The sequence below is a fragment of the Xenopus laevis genome, chromosome 1L, assembly GCF_017654675.1.
Source record: "Xenopus laevis strain J_2021 chromosome 1L, Xenopus_laevis_v10.1, whole genome shotgun sequence".
Taxonomy (NCBI): Eukaryota; Metazoa; Chordata; class Amphibia; order Anura; family Pipidae; genus Xenopus; species Xenopus laevis.
This window is the reverse complement of record NC_054371.1, coordinates 124,682,320-124,701,180: the sequence shown is the minus strand read 5'-3', so window position 1 is coordinate 124,701,180 and position 18,861 is coordinate 124,682,320. Positions and strand designations below refer to the sequence as shown.

The 18,861-nt window shown below is 38.2% G+C and overlaps 1 protein-coding gene across 4 annotated transcripts in view; it reads left to right on the top strand.

The window, feature by feature from the left end:
- eps15l1.L (epidermal growth factor receptor pathway substrate 15-like 1 L homeolog) overlaps positions 1-15,249 on the top strand; it is an 83,758-nt gene extending 68,509 nt beyond the window's left edge. For all 4 annotated transcript variants that reach the window (XM_018257103.2, XM_018257098.2, XM_018257116.2 and 1 more), the window contains 2 exons: positions 4,867-5,072; positions 14,599-15,249. In XM_018257103.2, coding sequence (XP_018112592.1) covers positions 4,867-5,072; positions 14,599-14,745 — 353 coding nt within the window. In that variant the 3' untranslated portion in view covers positions 14,746-15,249. The remainder of the gene's footprint in view (positions 1-4,866; positions 5,073-14,598) is intronic.
- The last annotated feature ends 3,612 nt before the right edge of the window (positions 15,250-18,861 follow it).

Here is an 18,861-nt window from a genome sequence, read left to right as displayed (position 1 = left end):
TATAGCATACATTTTTACAATGCATCAAACCATGTAAAATAATGTAAAATAGAAGAAATAGTTTTTATTACAATACCTTTTGGGTCAAAAACATCTGTGTTAGCTTGAAAACTGTGCTCAGCCCTCCCCCTTTGCAACTTCCTGTCCAAGAATTTCCACTATATGACTCTGCAGCCCCCCGGCTCTTTCTGCCTAAACTAGAACAGCGAGTGAGGAAGGAGTGGGCGTGTTTGTGATGTCACACTCAGGCTTTCCCTTGCAGACTTCGATTAACCCTTACTGCTTGTTTTCCCTTCCCTGAACTGCTGCTTTTTCTTTCCCCCTCCCTTCCCTGCACTGTTCATTTAACCCCCTCTCTTCCCTGTTAATTTTCCTCCCCTCCCCCTCCCTTCACTGCTTGTTCCTTTCCCTTGCCCTGCAATAATTGGGGGAAAAAAAGAAAAGCAAACTTCTGTATAAATAAAACATAATCTGCTACTAAAAGTATTTTATTATTTTCTGGGGGTAATGTGTATCAGCAGTTAGTGTAAATACCATAGTCATTTTCTACACAGTATTATGTTGTATACAAAAAGCAATCAACATCTTTTTTAGTTTTCCTTTGTAGCTCCCCACATCTGTTATTATATGATATACAATTCCAGAACATCAGCTGCATTTATTCCCTTTCTAACTCCCTGCACCTATACATAAATTGTTCCACAACAGCTGCATTTTCCATTGCAACTTCCTGTACCTGGTCATAAATTGTTCCAGAACAGCTGCATTTATTCCCTTGCAACTCCCTGTACATGACCATAAACTGTTCCACAACAGCTGCATTTTCCATTGCAACTCCCTGCACCTGATCATAAATTGTTCCAGAACAGCTGCATTTTACCTTACTACTCCCTGAACCTGATCACAAATTGTTACAGAACAGCTGCATGTATTCCCTTGCAACTTCCTATGCCTGACCATAAACTGTCCCACAACAGTTGCATTTTCCCTTGCAACTCCCAGCACCTGGTCATAAATCGTCCCAGAACAGCTGCATTTATTCCCTTGCAACTCCCTGTACATGACCATAAACTGTTCCACAACAGCTGCATTTTCCATTGCAACTCCCTGCACCTGATCATAAATTGTTCCAGAACAGCTGCATTTTACCTTACTACTCCCTGAACCTGATCACAAATTGTTACAGAACAGCTGCATGTATTCCCTTGCAACTTCCTATGCCTGACCAAAAACTGTCCTACAACAGTTGCATTTTCCCTTGCAACTCCCAGCACCTGGTCATAAATTGTCCCAGAACAGCTGCATTTATTCCCTTGCAACTCCCTGCAATTAAACATGTATTATCCCAGAACTGCTGCATTTATTCCTTTGCAACTCCCTGCACCTGATCATTTATCAATATGCAGGAAATCCAACCTACTTCTGCTATTATGGATTATCATAACAGTAAATACTAATGTACGCTGTTTGTATAACTTTTATAATGTAATAGAGGCAGAGAGTTGCATAGTGTATAACAATGTATTATGGACTATAGATTATGTCCAGCTGGACAGGTACATGTGTGACTGATGCCTATTTGCTGTGGAACAGCAGGAGCATACAGTTGTATTTTAAATATAAGAAAATATTATTATTACATTACTATTACAGTTTGTATTAAACTTCACATCTATTGCCTTATGTTGAACATTTAAAGGATGTTGTTATAAGTGAATGATCAGGCAGCAGCATAAGACAGATATATTCAGGCTGGACACAGAGTGGGAGGGAAGATGTTTGGCTGCTACAGCTACAGATTTCAGCCTGTCAGTCAGTGCTGTGACCATTTCCTGTGGGTGATTGAAGAGACACTCCCACTAGTGATGTGCGGGTCGGGATTTACCCGACCCTAACCCGCCCTCCTTTGGCCCGCTCCCGCCCACATCCGCACTTCCGGGTTGCTTTTATAGACCTGTGCCAACCTGCCCCGCTGATTACGTCACAAAAGGGGCAGGGTGGGCAGGCGCAGCTTCTATAAAAGATGAAGTTGGAAGCCGGCATTTGAAGAGAGGAAGCGTGCAAGGTCAGCCCAAACCGGGTCCCGCAGGTATTGGGTCGGCCTGCACATCACTCCCACTCTTCATTTCAGCCTAGCTTCTGACCTGTAAACATCTCTCTGCAGCTCTAATATAATGACAATGATATTACGACCAATAAAGTAACACAAAACAAGACCTAACACAATTTGCATTACAGACGCAAGAGCGGTCATTCTCAAGCAATGGACATCTATAGAGGACTAGCCATTTGTGCTGCATGGACAATTTATTTAGGATCAGATGTATAAAGAAACTTTTGCATCTTAATTCTCTATAAGACCACAAAGAAGCATTATCTTTATACAGGAATGGGATCCGTTATCCGGAAACCCATTATCCAAATTACGGAAAGGCCATCTTCCATAGACTCCATTATATCCAAATAATCCAAATTTTTTAAAATTATTTCCCTTTTCTCTGTAATAATAAAACAGTCAGTACCATGTACTTGATCCAAACTAAGATATAATTAATCCTTATTGGAAGCAAAACCAGCCTATTCCGTTTATTTAATGTTTACATGATTTTCTAGTAGACTTAAGGTATGAAGGTTCAAATTACGGAAAGGTCCATTATCCGGAAAATCCCAGGTCCCAAGCATACTGGATAACAGGTCCTATACATGTATCTCAATGCACCAAGGACATATAATGTTTATAACTGTTACAAAAATTGAACATATGATGGCCTTGTTTCTTGATTGATTTTTCCCCCCCTTCCTTTGTTCCTTTTAGTATCTGGGGTTCTTTCCTTTTCTGCTAAATTATATAATTTCATACCTGCCTTAAATAAAAAAAAAAAAAGAACACACACATACACACACTCACTCACTTATACAAGCATTATAAAATTAGAAGCGGTATATTACCATCCATAGATTTTTGGTTGAACTACGTCTAGTATTCAGGTTAATTGCACTTAACATGCAGTGTGGGTGGGTGTGGCATGAAGACGGCTACCTCAGGTAGGAACACATCTGCTTACAGTGTTGTATAGCTTAAAGGAGAAGGAAAGGCATCCTGCCAGTGAGCATCACAGATCAATCTTCTTCCGTCTTCCACTTTCTTTGCGCGGCTGCGCATGCGCAGTAGAACGAAAAGCAAAACTTTAACTAAAAAGTTGGCTATTTCACTCAACTGCACATGTGTTTGCCCCGGGAAATTTGAAGAAGAAGAAGAGGATCGATCTGTGGTGCTCACTGCAATAACCCTAGGCCGGTGCAATTTTCTGCTAATAGTAGCACTGGCCCCGAGGTTTCAGGTAAGTCAATACAATCACTTAGGAGTGCCTAACATTTGGCATCCCCAAGTGCAGGATGCTTTCCTTCTCCTTTAACCGGGGTAATTGCTTTTGCCTGCATTATGTTTTACTGTGTGTATCATTCTTTCCATAATGCATTCATGTCAGCTAGAGTATATTCTTATCACTTTCTTACAAGAAACTTGTAGCTCAGTGCAGATGCAAGCACTATTAATATCCCTGTCATATAAATGTAAGAATGTTGCAGGATACTGCACCTCTTGTTATGTAAGCAAAGAAAGAGAATTGTATATGTATATCTGTATATTTATCATTACATGAAGGCTTAACAATGTATACAAGCAGAATCTCTCATGGTGTACAGTAAATGTAAAATGGCCCTCGCACAAAATAAATAATATATTCATGTAATTTCCTTTGTAAGGTAAACAGTCGATTTATGTAGAATTTCACACATGACATGCAGTGCATGTAAAGAGAAAATCCCATATGGGGTTAACAGAGCATGTAAGGAGTTCTGAACTCAAATTTAACCGTGCATGTAAAACGTATCTTTGCAGGGTAAGCAGTGCATATGATTACAACCCGATAAGGGTAAACTGTGCATCTGTAGAATGTACTGCCACAGGTAATTAGTGCATTTGAGTCATTCTGGGTAATCCCTTCTTACAAGGTGCTCTGGTGTAACAAGTTTTAAAGAGGACAATTGTGCTCTCTGCTTCAAAACACAATTTGCAAAACAAAAAAATCTTACTAGGAAACCATGAACATTGTCCGAGTTCCTCCATGTATTCTTCTTTTATTCATCTGGAGGGAATGAGTGGCGTCTTCCTAAACAATATTAAAGTAGGTATCAGAGGAAAGGTTACTCACCCTTACCTAAAATGGTTGGTAGATGAACTTATAAAGTCTGCAATGTATTTATATTTCCAGTTATATTTTGTCATCATCATATAATTACTAGTTGAGATGGAACCAGTTTTAAGCAGAAAGCACTCCTAATTGGATATGCTGTGGTAATGGTGAGGGATCCTGATCAATAATTCAACGGAGGTTCTGGGAGCAGTCCTAGGCCGGTTAAAGTAAAAATAAAGTATCATGTGCAACAGATAGGGCCCAATTTACTTAAAATTAGGTTTGATCAGTGCAAATTCCTGGTCACATGCTTTCTGAGTAATTTATTCTGGGCAAGTGCATTAATTGTGAAAAATTGCCAAGCCACTATATCATGTCATGGTAAATCCCATGTGATGGTTCTTTTGTTTTACATCTGGTCTTATTTTTCATAGACTAGCACCCTCCCTGTCTGTTTGCATTTCTTGGGAAAAGTGTCTCCTGGCAAAATCTTGGTCACAGGCTTAACCTGCCCAGTTATACCTTATAAAGGAGAAATATTCAAGACCTATTTTTAAAGGCCATACTTATGCATTGTGCATTTTTTTTACACAGATTTGTTATACCACCTTATAAGAGCATTCACACATAATGGGGGCCTTTGCATTACTTTCATCTTCTTCTCCTTTAGGCAAAAGCACTCCAGTGAGTCAACTCAGCACATCCCACTTGCAGAAGTCCCATGATCCATTTCAGCCATTTGGAACAGAACCTGGGGATCCGTTCCAGAGCAGAAAGTCCTTCACAGACCCTTTTAGTGGCAAAGACCCATTCGCCACATCACAGTCGGGAAAGCACTCTAAGGGAACATCTTCTGGGTTTGCAAACTTTGGCTCTGTAAGTTGAAAATTCCAACTCCTGTAAAAGTGCTCTTCTCCTCTCGCGATACAAATTCCTTTTGTTTGATTTTCCTAGCCCTAGAACCTGTTATTCTAGCAGCAATGTAGCTTGAAACTGGATGACAGACTGATTTCCAGCAATATGCACAGTGTTAAACCTAAATACATATCCCAACATAACTGCTAGACAACATTGCAGGAGGTTGCTGGCATATTAAAACTTTATATTACTGCAAAAAGTGGCATGAATGTTTCTCAGAAAGGGTTCATATTCCCAGTGATAGCAGTTACTTGCCAAGTGCTGAGAATATATTGCTGCTAACATATTGCTGCTTTACTCCTTGTTAGGTTTGAATATGTACCAGTCATTATAATCACATTTTACATTTTTGATGGCATTTCCTTTTTCATTATACTGGTTTGGCATTATAAGCCTAACATCTGCTTTTGTTTATTCTTTGTAGAAAAAAAATTGGAAAAAGTAATGTGCTGTAGATACTCAGATTGTCTATTTTTTGTACTTTGCCAAAATTTAGGTCCATCCTTGTAGGGCCACCCTAAATTTGGCCACTCAGCATGCTTTTATCAGTATATTAAAGTTATTGTCAGTGCAGAGGTTACTGGGATATAAGCCAATAGCAATGGTTTACATGTTACATATCGGTGGTAAAAAAAAAGCCTAATAAGAAAAAAAGAAATAAGATGATAAAGTAATATAGTGTCGTAGGTAAATTCATCCTAATTGCAATTACATCTATAAATTACACCTCGTGTTGCCACTACCTTTTTGGGAATAAATGTTTTGCAGTCAATCTGCTGGAGTTCCTTTTCCTTTCAATTTTTGATGGTTTGTGATACACCTATAAATTAGATGGTGCCACAACAGACTTATTAAAGAGGTTGTTCACCTTTAAGGTAACTTTTAGTATACTATACAATGACCAATTCTAAACAACTTTTCAATTGGCCTTTATTTTTTTATCGTTTTTAAATGATTTGCCTTTTACTTATAACTCTTTCCAGCTTTCAAATGGGGGTCCCTGACCCTATCTAGAAAACTAATGTGATGTGAGGCTACACATGTATTGTTATTGCTACTTTTTATTACTCCTCTTTCTATTCAGGCCCTCTTCTATTTATATTCCAGTCTCTTATTTAAATCAGTGCATGGTTGCTAGGGTACTTTGTACCCTAGCAACCAGATTGCTGAAATTGCAAACTGAAGAGCTGCTGAACACAAAGATATATAACTCAAAAATGACAAATAATAACAAATGAAAACTAACTGCAAATTGCCTCAGAATATTAGTCTCTACATTATACTGATAGTTAACTCAAAGGTGGACAACCCCATCAAATATATAAAGTGCATTATAACAGAAGTAACTGGATAACCAATAAAGTGTTTCTCTAAGGCTAAAAAGTAAAGGACAGTATAAACACATTTCTTGTTCAACTTTATGTTCAATAAGAATCTAGAAAAGTATATAATCAAGCATAAATTAATATCAGAAAAGATAATTCATAGAGCATAAAGTCTTCTTAAGGTCAAGGGCACTGTAAGATTAGTTCTAAGGATTGTTATTCTTTCTTGAAAATAATCTTTTTTTTTTTTTTTTTTTAAAGACAGCGTACAGGTACAAAGAAGGGATATGCAATTGTTCCTTACATTTTAGCTTTAATCTCTCTGTACTCTAGTGCATGGACATATTTGCAAACTACCTCATACAAAAAATGCTATCCAATCTATTGCGAGTGCCCAGTCAGCCAGTGACTTTGTATGCCTCCATCCTTTCCAAACAATCAAGAAAAATAGACTTCTCAAAACGCATATCTACAACTACTTCGTACAGGTATGGGACCTGTTATCCAGAATGCTTGGGACCTGTGGTTTTCCGGATAAAAGATCTTTCCTTAATTTGGATCTTCATACCTTAAGGGGCAGATTTTCATAGGGTCGAATATCGAGGGTTAATAAACCCTCAATATTCGACTGCCGAATGTAAATCCTTCGACTTCGAATATCGAAGTCGAAGGATTTACCGCAAAAAGTTTGATTGTTCGATTCGAAGGATTTTAATCCATAGATCGAACGATTTTTCTTCAACCTAAAAATACTTAGAAAGCCTATGGGGACCTTCCCCATAGGCTAACATGGCACCTCGGTAGGTTTTAGGTGGCGAAGTAGGGGGTCGAAGGTTTTTTTAAAGAGACAGTACTTCGACTATCGAATGGTCGAATAGTCAAACGATTTTTAGTTCGAGTCGAAGTCGTAGTCTGAAGTAGCCAAAAAAAACATTCGAAATTCGAAGTTTTTTTTCTTCTATTCCTTCACTCAAGCTAAGTAAATGGGCCCCTAAGTCTAATAGAATTATACCGTAGTTTGGATAAAGTACAGGGTACTGATTTATTATTACAGAGAAAAATGAATCATTTTTTTAAAGTTTGGATTATTTAGATATAATGGAGTCTATGGGAGACACGCTTTCTGAATAACAGATTTCCGGATAACGGATCCTATACCTTTACAAAATTCTGCTAGCAGCTTATACATTTCTCTGCTGCTTCTTCATATTTAGTTCCAGGTATTTGTATTGGCAGTTTGGATGCAATGACTTACTACACTTTAATAGTCTTCTTTTCTTCTTTAAGCTTATGTAACATAGATATGTAATATGTATATGTGCATGTTGTTGGAACTGTTCTACAGTTGCATCAGGCAGGTACCTACAACGGATGCTCAGTAGTTGTGCAAGCTTTGTCTTTCATCTATGTTGGTTGGATGAGCCCCACTTGCACTTCGTCACCTTTGCAGATTTTAATAACGGCTTGTTAGTCCTCTGGTAATGTCGAATTGAGTAGCCAAATAGTAGACTGGCTCACAGATCTCATAGTTAAAAGAACCCACATAGACAAACATCTAAGTGTACTTTACTACCAGGTAATTTCCTTCCATTCTATAGCTTAGTTACTGGTTTTGTAGCAATCTGTGCAAATAGGATTACATTATACAGAAAAGAACGTTAATGTTAAAATTAGACTACTTTCGGGTGTGCTCACATAGTGCCAGGATTAAAGGATGGTTGCATTCACTTTTAACTCTAAACCAAATTCCAGTTCTTTGGGGGTTAACTTTAGCTTAAAGGAGTATGATACACCACTTGAACATGAGCTTAATGAATAGGACTTGTGCTGAATATATTTTTTGCCTGTTATTTTTCCAACCATCAGCATACTGAAATAAGAAACTTTCTAAATACAATCATTTAAAAATTCTGTCCTGTTTCTGAAATAATCAAGTTTATCTTCACTATTCCTCTCTTAGCATCTGTTTCTCTTCATTCTGTCTTCATGCAGCAATTGGGTGTCAGATGGGGGACCTCCTTTAAGTTTTGGCTAAGTTTTGAGTAGTCAAAAAACTATTTAATCGATCGATCAAACGATTTTTACTTCGACTTAGTCTAAAATGGCTTCGACTATCGAAGTATAAAATTCGATGGTCGAATTTCGAAGTTTTTTAACTTCAAAATTCGACCCTTAGTAAATGTGCCCCCATGTGCCTCTACATGTAGGATTTGTGCAAAAGGCAGTTATTTTGTTAGATTTTGTTTGTACTGGAATCAGTGATTTAAGTGAGCTCTAAAGGTGGCCATACACGGAGAGATCTGCTCGTTTGGCGATGTTGCCAATCGAGCTGATCGCTCCCCAATATTGCCCAATGATCGGATCCTAACGAATAGTAATGGGCGGTCGGATCACAGGACCGCATCAACAAACAGATGCGGCCGCGATCCAACAGGATTTTTGTCCCATCCGATCGAGATCTGGCTGATTTTCGGCCAGATCTCGATCGGTGAAGCCCGTCGGGGGGGCCCCCCATACACGGGCCAATAATCTGCCGACGCGGTCTGTCGGCAGCTTTTATCGGCCTGTGTATGGCCACCTTTATTCATATGCTAGGAAAGTAAGGCCCCTATAAGATATATTGGATCTTACTGTCAATGAATATCTGACACCCAACTGCTGCATGAAGACAAAATCAAGAGAAACAGATGTTGAGAGAGGGATAGTGAAGATAAACTTGATTGTTTCAGAAATGATGCCGAAAATGTAATTAATGGTATTTAGAAAGTTTCTTATTTCAGTAAGATGAAGCTTTAACTTTCATTTTCACGATAGTTACACTATAAGGAGAAGGAAAGTCCTGTTATACTTGGGGGTGCCAAAAGTTAGGCACCCCCAAGTGATCACATTTACTTACCTGACACCTCGGGCCGGTGCTCCTATCAGCAGGAAACTGCACCGGCCCAGAGTTTTTCCAGCGAGCACCATGAAACTCTAGACTCTATGGAACATGAAACCATTTTCACGTTTCCTGAAGCCACAGAGCACAGAAAAAGCTGATCAGGGTCGGACTGGGGGGCCCGGGGCCCACCAGGACAGCTGTCCAGGGCCCCCCTCTGGCCCCCGCTACCTACTTTGAGCCGAATCGCCGATCACCATACTCGCTCAGGCGGCGCATCGCGCATGCGCAAAAATCACTAAGCACACATGCGCAAACGAGGCTAGGCGCGCATGCGCAAATAGCGCTGCGATGCGCCGAAATTGTTTTTTTTAGAAAAACTGTTTGGGAGAGCGGGTCTGGCCCCACGGGGGCCCACTAGGGTCGGGCCCACCAGGTATTTTCCCGGTGTCCCGCCGGGCCAGTCCGACACTGAAGCTGATAAAACGAATTACTACTCCAATAAGAAGCTCCCGATAATAAGCTGCTCAAAGGCTGCTGTTTAGAGATATAAGGATTTGTTTGTTCAAAGGTATACATATGAATTTTTTTCATATTTTTTTTTTTCATATTTATTGTGCCCATTTAAAGCAAAGGTGTATCCCGTCCCTTTAATGTCCAGCCGTCCTTAAAGGCAAAGGGAGATCTTGCCATTATAGTGCTGTGTGCACTTGTGCATTTGTAAATAGAGTACAATGCAAAATGCAGCTCTAGTGTTGTGCCCAGTAGTACTACTTTCCACCATTCCAAAATGTTTGGGGCTTGATGTGTTGGATTGGGTTATACAAAAAATTTATTTGGATCATCACAGGTTTTATAATCATCATCATCATTTATATAGTGCTGTCAAGAATTGTGCTTTATAATACAAAAATATTCGCTCTCATGGGAGACAGATGTATTAAAAATTCCCTTGAGAAAATGAAGTTATTTAAAAGCTAAAATGATGTAGCATGGAACTCAGTGAGTCATCCAGTGATATTATTAGGGTGTGAATTCTAGTAACTACCATCTAGCCATCTGGAACCCCCACAGAGCTGTGTGGTGCAAAGTGAAGGAGAAGCACCAAAAGGCTTTTCTAAATATGGCACAAAGAGCACTTTATTAAAAGCTTTTGAAATTTGGTAAAAAGCTGCTAAGAACATGCTGGGGTGCTGTTAAAGTAGGCAATCAAATGTTTCCTCCATACACTCAACAATGCAGCCTTGGGCTATCAAAGAAAATGTCAGTATTGTTTTTATTTATAAGCCATTGTTATTATGCGTATGTGCTTTGTTGTTATGTGTTAAGATGATTACAAATTGAGACTTGACTATTTAAGCAAACTTATTATGGGCTTTGATGTAAGTTTGCTTCAATAAAGCTGTCACAATGAAAAGAAGTATATGTGAATGTTCTTTTGAATTGCTTTTGTGTCCATCCCCTCGCTCTGTCCCTCTATGGTAAACATCCATCAGTTTCCTAACGTCCCAAAACAAATCCAGTTTAACATCTTTCCTGCAGTCCCCTATGTTCCTTTGTATTTGCCATTCCCTCTCTATTCCAGTCTCCCTATCACTGTTTGTATAAGGCAGTGCTATGTGCAAGGGCTTTGCTATTATTGGTATAAGTCAAGTATACACAGGGCTATTGGCCCATATTTTGACTGCAGCAACATTTTTGGGGGAAGCAATGTTGACAAAATGTGGGTAACCACCTTCTGCAAAAGTCTTGTTAATCACGGCGATGGGGAAATCCCTTTGTCCAAGACTAATAATTACCAGACTTGGTAAACCAAAATCAAACCATTTTTTCCCAGTATTTGAACCATGTTTTAGCATTAGATAATTACAGTTGTAATCTTGGTTCAACAGTGGAAAATCTTCATTGACGTTATTTATACTCTTCAGTAGAATTCATCCTGATGCCTTTGAGTATTCTGTTAGGGCTTAAAACTGGCTCGCAGGAAGCTTAAAATGTGCACTGTCCCATGATATAGAATTTAGCGTAGAATTGTCACTGTTAATTGAATGCTCATTGCTGTTTTAACCCCTTTCATATTTGTACAGATGACACACAAACCTTGGGAAATATACTTCTTTTTACTGTTTCCAATTTCACTGTTAATATGCACTGTCTGCTTTGCTATGATGTATTCTGCTTATGTGTACAGCAAGAATAACGATATGTCTGTTTTTCCAATAAATGAAGTACCGTGTCCAGAAATCCCCTACCTTTGTTTATTCCTCTCTTTTTCTGTTCTTTATGTCTGAACTATCAAATCACACACTTAGCAGAAGGGGTGGGGGATTTGTGAAACAGTTTCCCAACATAAATGGTACATACTAATACAGCACTAGGTTCATGGAATTGATATGTATTTTAACTGTTTAACAGCTAAAATTTAAAAAAAATTGAGGGGAAATATTGTTTGAATTCATGTTTCTTTCGAACATGGAATATTTAATCGACATACCAGATTCTAGCAGTTAAAGGTTCTTTCCCTCTCTCTCTCTCTCGCTCTCTTTCTCTATATATATGTGTATATATGATATGTATTACAATCATTCAGCTACCTGGGTTGCTAGGAAAAACATGCCATATAGCCAACACTGCTGGAAATTTTTTTTAACTTTTAGTATGTTACAGAATGACCTATTCTTAGCAACTTTTAATTTAAACTTAATTTTTCATTTTTATAGTTTTTAAAGAATTTGCCTTCCTTTTCTGACAGTTTCAAGCTTTCAAATAAAGGACACTGACCGCAGCAGCCAAAAAATTGATAGATCTGTGAAGCTACAATTGTATTGTTACTTTTTATTATGTATCTCTCTATTTAGGCTCTCTCCTAATTATATTCTTGTCTTTCTTTTAAACCACTGTAGAAGTGACCCTAGCGAATAGAGAGCTGCTGAAATTGCAAACTGGAGAGCTGCTGCACAAGAAGCTGAATAATTAAAAACCCTCAAATAATAAATCTTTTTTTAATGAATTGCAAATTGTCTCAGAATAGCACTCTCTGCATCATACTAAAAGTTAATTTCAGGCGAACAACCCAATTAAGTTCTGTACATGAGATAGGTTGCCATTTTTTAAAGAAATCTCTCCTGAAGATTATAAACTGATGTGATCATGTTAAACAACAGCAAACTTAAGTTTACTAGGTTTAGGAGAACAGTGCTCCTATATGACAGGGATGGCAACCTTTTTTTTTTTTTTTTTAGTAAGGCAGAATCAACAGGAGAAGAAGTTGGGGTTAATGCTTGGACTCTTTAAGTAAAGAGTACATGTGGAGGTCAAGTAACCAGGTCTGGACTGGGATTCAAAAAAGGCCCTGGCATTTCAAGTACACAGAGACCCAGATATCCCACCCCCAGCTCAATAAATAGTGACTGTGTATGGTATCTTATAGCAGCCACTGAGGCATTTCCTAGAACCCACAGATCAGTCCAGGCCTGAATGTAACTATGATGTTTTGGAAAATAACACAAAGTAGTTGTTTAAGATTTAAGGGTTAAAAGAACAGCAAGATATCTTTAAAACCTACATTTTGAATACCTAATAGCATGGCAAGTACAATGTTCTGAACAGTCAGAGGTAACTGTTTCACATGTCTACAATGTACAATGCAATGGTGCTGTACGTTCTCCTACTTTGCAGAGAAATCTCCGCAATTCAGAGGCAGTGGAGACTTTTCCCGCAGATTTACAATATACAGGAGTCATCCCTTCCAAAACAGATTGTGCTTCACATGTGCTGACACTGCAGAGGGAACTAAGGGGCGGCACGCAATATATATTTCATACAGTATTACATGTTGTGCAACAAGCACTAATGCAACTGGGTTGGTTCTTGCTGATCTATTTGGTAAAACATGTTTGAATGTTAACAGTTATTTTATAAAAAGTTTACATTAGTGGATGTGAAAAAAACCACGGATAATAGAATCAGTGGTGCTTCCTCTAATAGACAATAATACCTGTCCCATAGTGTCTCAGTTTTAGTTTGCTTTTTGATCAATGCAGATCAAGAACTAGAAATATTAAACTGCTCCATCAAAGGGGCCCTACACATGGGAGTTTTTAGCTGCAGGAATTAACTGATCCCATCTTCTTCTTTGAGGATTGTATCCACAGGAAGACCCTACCCTAGTCTAAATTCTTTAAGGGTATATGATAAGGAGATGGCTTGTAAAGAGCCTTCTCAATTTATGGGGAAGGGGTGAAGAAAAAATTGAACAATCAGATATAGGTACGTATGACCTCTAGGTATGTATTACGTTTGAAACTACCAGAATCCACTGACACTCTACCGTCTCTTCAATATGGTCTTTTGCCATTGATTTGATTTTTTTTTTCATTCAGTGAACATAGTCTGCTTTTCCATGACAGATTGTGAGTAAGGTTTGTTCAGAACACTAGCTTGCAATGTATGTACAAGAAACACGTGACACTACCAACAACCCACAAAACCACTGTGTTACGCTTCTTTTTAATTCAGCTTGCTTCCCTTAGCCGGCTGACTGTTCCTTTACTGTCTCTCTCTAACATCCACATATTCAACTCCTCTGAAAAACATGTTTGTTTATGAAGGTTAATGTCAGAGACATAAGAGAAGAAAATCCAACAGGAGAAATATGAAGAATAAGTGAACCGCTTATGAAACAGGAGGCTGAAAGTCATATAAACTTAATTTGCAAGCCTTTACATAATTCTGTGTGTAATATATAATATAAAATGTCAGCAGTCCTTCCACTTATGGTGTTGAACTGCACTTAGTCTTAGTAAAGCAGTCCTATTGCATCTGAATAAACAGTTCATAGGAAACTTTACTGTTTTCAGAAATAAAGAGTAATGTATGAGGCTATAGCTTTTGGTGTGCATAGTATAGTCCCTTCCCTCAGTGCATTTATAAGTGTGAAAATTACCATATTGGTGGCGGAGGCAATTGTATACTCACCTCAACAGAAAAGTACAATCTCTGAAGGAACAATGGGGGTGCTGCCACTTTTTTTTCCTTAAAAAGATAAGCATGAATGGGCCATGTTTTTCCTTCCTTAGACACAAGGAGCTTCAAATGTTGTTTTGGAAAATGAATTAAATCCTATAAATAAAATTAAAGTGTAAAATAAGATCTGGGATTTTCAGGTAAGGAAAAAGCATTTTATTTGGCAGGCCAACAACAAAAGTATGACAGTTGTGCATTTGTTGATCGACCACAAGGGTGAAGTTACTGATTCCGCCTCCATTTTTCTGTCCCACAGTTTGGGAACGAGGAGCAACAGCTAGCTTGGGCAAAACGCGAGAGCCAGCGGGCTGAGAAGGAAAGACTAGACCGTTTAAAACGTCAGGAGCAGGAAGACCTTGAGCTAGCGATCGCCCTCAGCAAAGCGGAGATGCCCAGTTCCTGATAGTCACACTCTCCTGGTCTTCTCCATCCTGTGCCCACAGGATTATATGCCAACGCTATCGCAAACTACAGCAACTCTGCGTTCAGGCCAGAGGTGGACGGGAAGCTGAATGACTTCATCTTTAACTAGCGGTCTTTATTTCTGAACTACTAGCCAGTCACAGGGAAGCTGTGCCCATGACATGACTCTAAAATGATCCCAATGGAACCACTTGATGGGAATATTCGCCTGCAGATATATACGAAGCAAAGAAACTGCTTTCAGTCATCTCTTGTTTTATTTTATTTTTCTATATCAGGGAAATATTTTTTTTATCATCCTTGCTTTTACCCCTACACATTTCATCAGATACCCTGTTTGAAATGTACACCAAGTAAGCATTTGCTTTTATTAGTATGCTAAGCTGTAAAGGCCTGCATGGAACGACTGGTCTGTTTGGAGTGAATGTATGATGTTCAGTTAATCCAAAACCCTATCCTACATTAAAGACAATTTTAACAGGTACCATCCCGCTGCAGAAATTGTCTTGTGCAAATTGTTTCATTCATTTTAGGATTTCCTTTTTTAATTTAAATTATTAATTTGCATTTCTTTTAAGAAATTCTTATTATAATTCTGATTTTACTCACTGCAAAAGGCAGCAGTGGGAAAAAAAATCACTATCACTTTCCACTGTTTTGGTTTCAGAAGACATGAAACTTCACTTAACTGCAGAAGAAGAGGGTTATTGGAATGTTTGTATTCATTCTTGAATGGTGAAGTGTGGATAACATGCTTCATAGAGTATAGAATAGTTAACCAACACCATGATATTATGAGGTTATCAGGTTTTTCAATCCAAAATCTGATTTGCATGATCATTTTGTAGATAGACTTGTATAAGTCAACAACAAGGTCATGTGATACAAATAATGAAGGTCTGAAACCCCAAACTTGCAGGAATTAAATGTGTCTTGTTCCAGTGCACTCAGAATATTTCAGGAAGTACCAGCTTTTAAAGTGGGAGTCCACCCCCCCTATTTTGTAAATGTAGTAGTGATTGAAAGCAACAGTCTATCCCTTTCTATACTCTCCACTGCTGGAGTGACTACGTGTTGCAATGAAATAATGTAACGCAATTTCAGTCTTGCAAAGTTCTATACCAGAGACAAACATAAATATCTTGCTCCACATATAACCTAAGCAAACGGTTTACTTGACCTCACCAAAACAAGTGTGGGTGACATTTTCCAAAGCATTCTAAATGCTCTAAATGTAGATATGCTGCTTGTTCATTCGATCATCCGGTGGCAGATTTGAGAAATCTGAGCAGTAAATTGTCATTTGTTGGCAGCTTGGTTACCACAACAGCAAGGATGAGCTTTAGACAAATGGGACCATAAAGACTTAATGAATGCTTTAAGGGGTAGTTCACCATAAATTTAATTAATCATTGACAAAAAGTAAGATTCTAATGCAATGTGCACTTTGTCTTCATTTATTGTTTTTGTTCAGCAGCTCTCGGAATTTCAGAAGATTATCTGGTTGTTAGGGTCCACTTTAACCTGGCCACAAGGCAATGGTTTGAGTGACATCCTGAACTGAATAGTATGACATCTAGTAAAAGCAAACAATTTCTGTGTCACTGAGACAAAAGGTATTTGATTGCTTGGGTCAGTGACCCCAGAACCAGATAGCTGAAAGAAGGCAGAACTGGTAAGCAAAAATTGATAATGCAAGATTAATGAAAACGTAGGCTATTCTTTAATGTGTTTAAAGTAGGGATGTACTGAAATCCACAATTTGGGATTTGGCTAAATCCCAGAATCCTTTGTGAAAGATTCGGCCAGATACCAAACTAAATCTAAAACTCTAATTTGCATATCAAAATTAGGGACAGGAAAACGATATCCAAATTAGGGGCGGGAAAGGAAAAAGTGGGAAAAATGTTTTTGCTTCCTTGTTTTGTGATGAAAAGTCACGTGGTTTCCCTTCCTGCCCCTAATCTCCATATGCAAATTAGGATTTGAATTTCGGATTATATTAGGCTGAATCCTGCTGAAAAAAAAGACGAATCCCAAACCAAATCCTGGATTTGGTGCATCCTTAGTTTAAACATAAATTAATGATGAATTATGACTTTAATGGATAAATATAGGTATAGGATCTTTTATCTGGAAGTCGGTTATCCTCAAACCTCTGAATTACGGGAAGTCCATCTCCCATTGACTCCATTTTAAGCAAATAAGTCACATTTTTAAAAATGTAATTTTTCCTTTGTAATAATAAAATATAAACTTGTACTTGATGGTAATTAAGCTGCATGAATCCATATTGGTGGCAAAACAATCCTTTGAGGTTTATATAATGTTTAAAATATTTTTAGTAGCCATAAGGTATGGAGATCCAAACTACAGAAAGGTCCCTTATCTGGAAAGCACCAGGTCCCCAGCATAACAGGTCCCCTATACCCTGTATAAACCATCATTCAAACAATGAATAGAACTTGCAACCAAGAGTTTTACATTCCAAGTGACTCGGCAAGTAAATCTGTACTGCTGCTGTACACATGGGAGGGCCCCCAATGAAACACATGGGAGTAACCTCCAAACCTGATGTAGAATAATATGTAGAATGGTTGTAACTTCGATTTCCTGTATACCCTCTAACATGACTTATAAACCAGTCCCTTCACAAACAACTGCCAAGTATAGTCTGCGGAATAAATACTGCAGAATTGTCAGTGAGGACTTCTCGGGTTATCTGTGAGTAAACTGTGGTCTGGCTATGTAATATTTCTTAGAAGTCACACAGCTTGTGTCGGATATGTGGTTTATGTTTTTCCCCTTTTTTGCCTTTACCATTCTTTCTGAAGAATTGCCCTGGTTAATGGTTAGATATTTCATTCCACTTGTGTTCCCACTAAGAAGAACTTCACAGATCATTTCTTCTTGGCAAATTTGCATTTCTACAAGTATCCCTAGGGGTCATAAATAGATAATACCGTAGATCTGATATTGTAGATTACCATTGCTGAAGCAAGCAAGATGAAGTTTTCCAGTGATGTGTATACATGTAACTATCCAGAGAAGGCTTGTTCTGTGAACACGAAACAATGCTCTTATGCTATTCCTTTTTGTATTAAGACACTATTTCTTGCCATATTTTGGTTGATTTATACTTAGTACAATGAATATGCTGCCATAGGTATGTGGTATCAGGCTGAATTGCCATACTAACAGAGATGCCATTTCACACTCGCTGCTTGCTGCTTTTTGTAGGTAATTATAACTAAATAGGAAGGCTGTGGAAAATTATAAGGATGGGTGCAGCCTAGGACAGTGGCAGCTACAGCAAGCTTAAAACAGAAGTCAGTAAAACCTTCATAGGGGGCAGGGATGAAACACATTAAAAGAATAAATGGCAATATATACTACGGTAACTAATAATTATAAGATAAAGGTATACTGGCTCTTTATATCTGTTCCTTGTTAAGGAACAGATATTGTATGGCTTCTATGTATCAGTAACTTATACTCTTCCCATTATTTAATTGAGGTTATAGTTATATGTCTAATTCCCTTGCTATATGCCAAATTTGTGAGCCAATGCTTGTTAACTGATGTTTTAATCTCTAGTGATAATGAAACCACTAATATTTCTGTTAATCAGTGCTGAGTTTGCTGCTACCGTTTCACAAAACAGCAACATACTTTTTAGAGTGCCAGGGCTCTTGGGAGATACATTTCTAATTGACATCAGGGCACACACCACTATAATGATATACATTCCCTCAGTTACTATGATAACCATGTCAGTACAGGCAAAAGAGAGCCTTTACAGAAATGGTACATTCCACTGTAAGTTTCAGAGGATGTATTAACCCCCCCCCTCCAAACAAAGCTTTGGTTAGTTAGTAAAACCCATAAGTTGGAAAATCATATCAATGAAAAAAACGTAAACAATGTTCCAGCTTCAGTGCTGTTGTTGAAAGCATTACCAGGCTTCTGTATTATATCGTTGTTGTAGTAGCCTGGACACATAATTAAAGTTGACATAACCAACAATTCCTTCTTCCAGTTGCATTTACGATATTTAATACTGTTTGATTGAATTAGAGTATTTCTAGCTTCATAT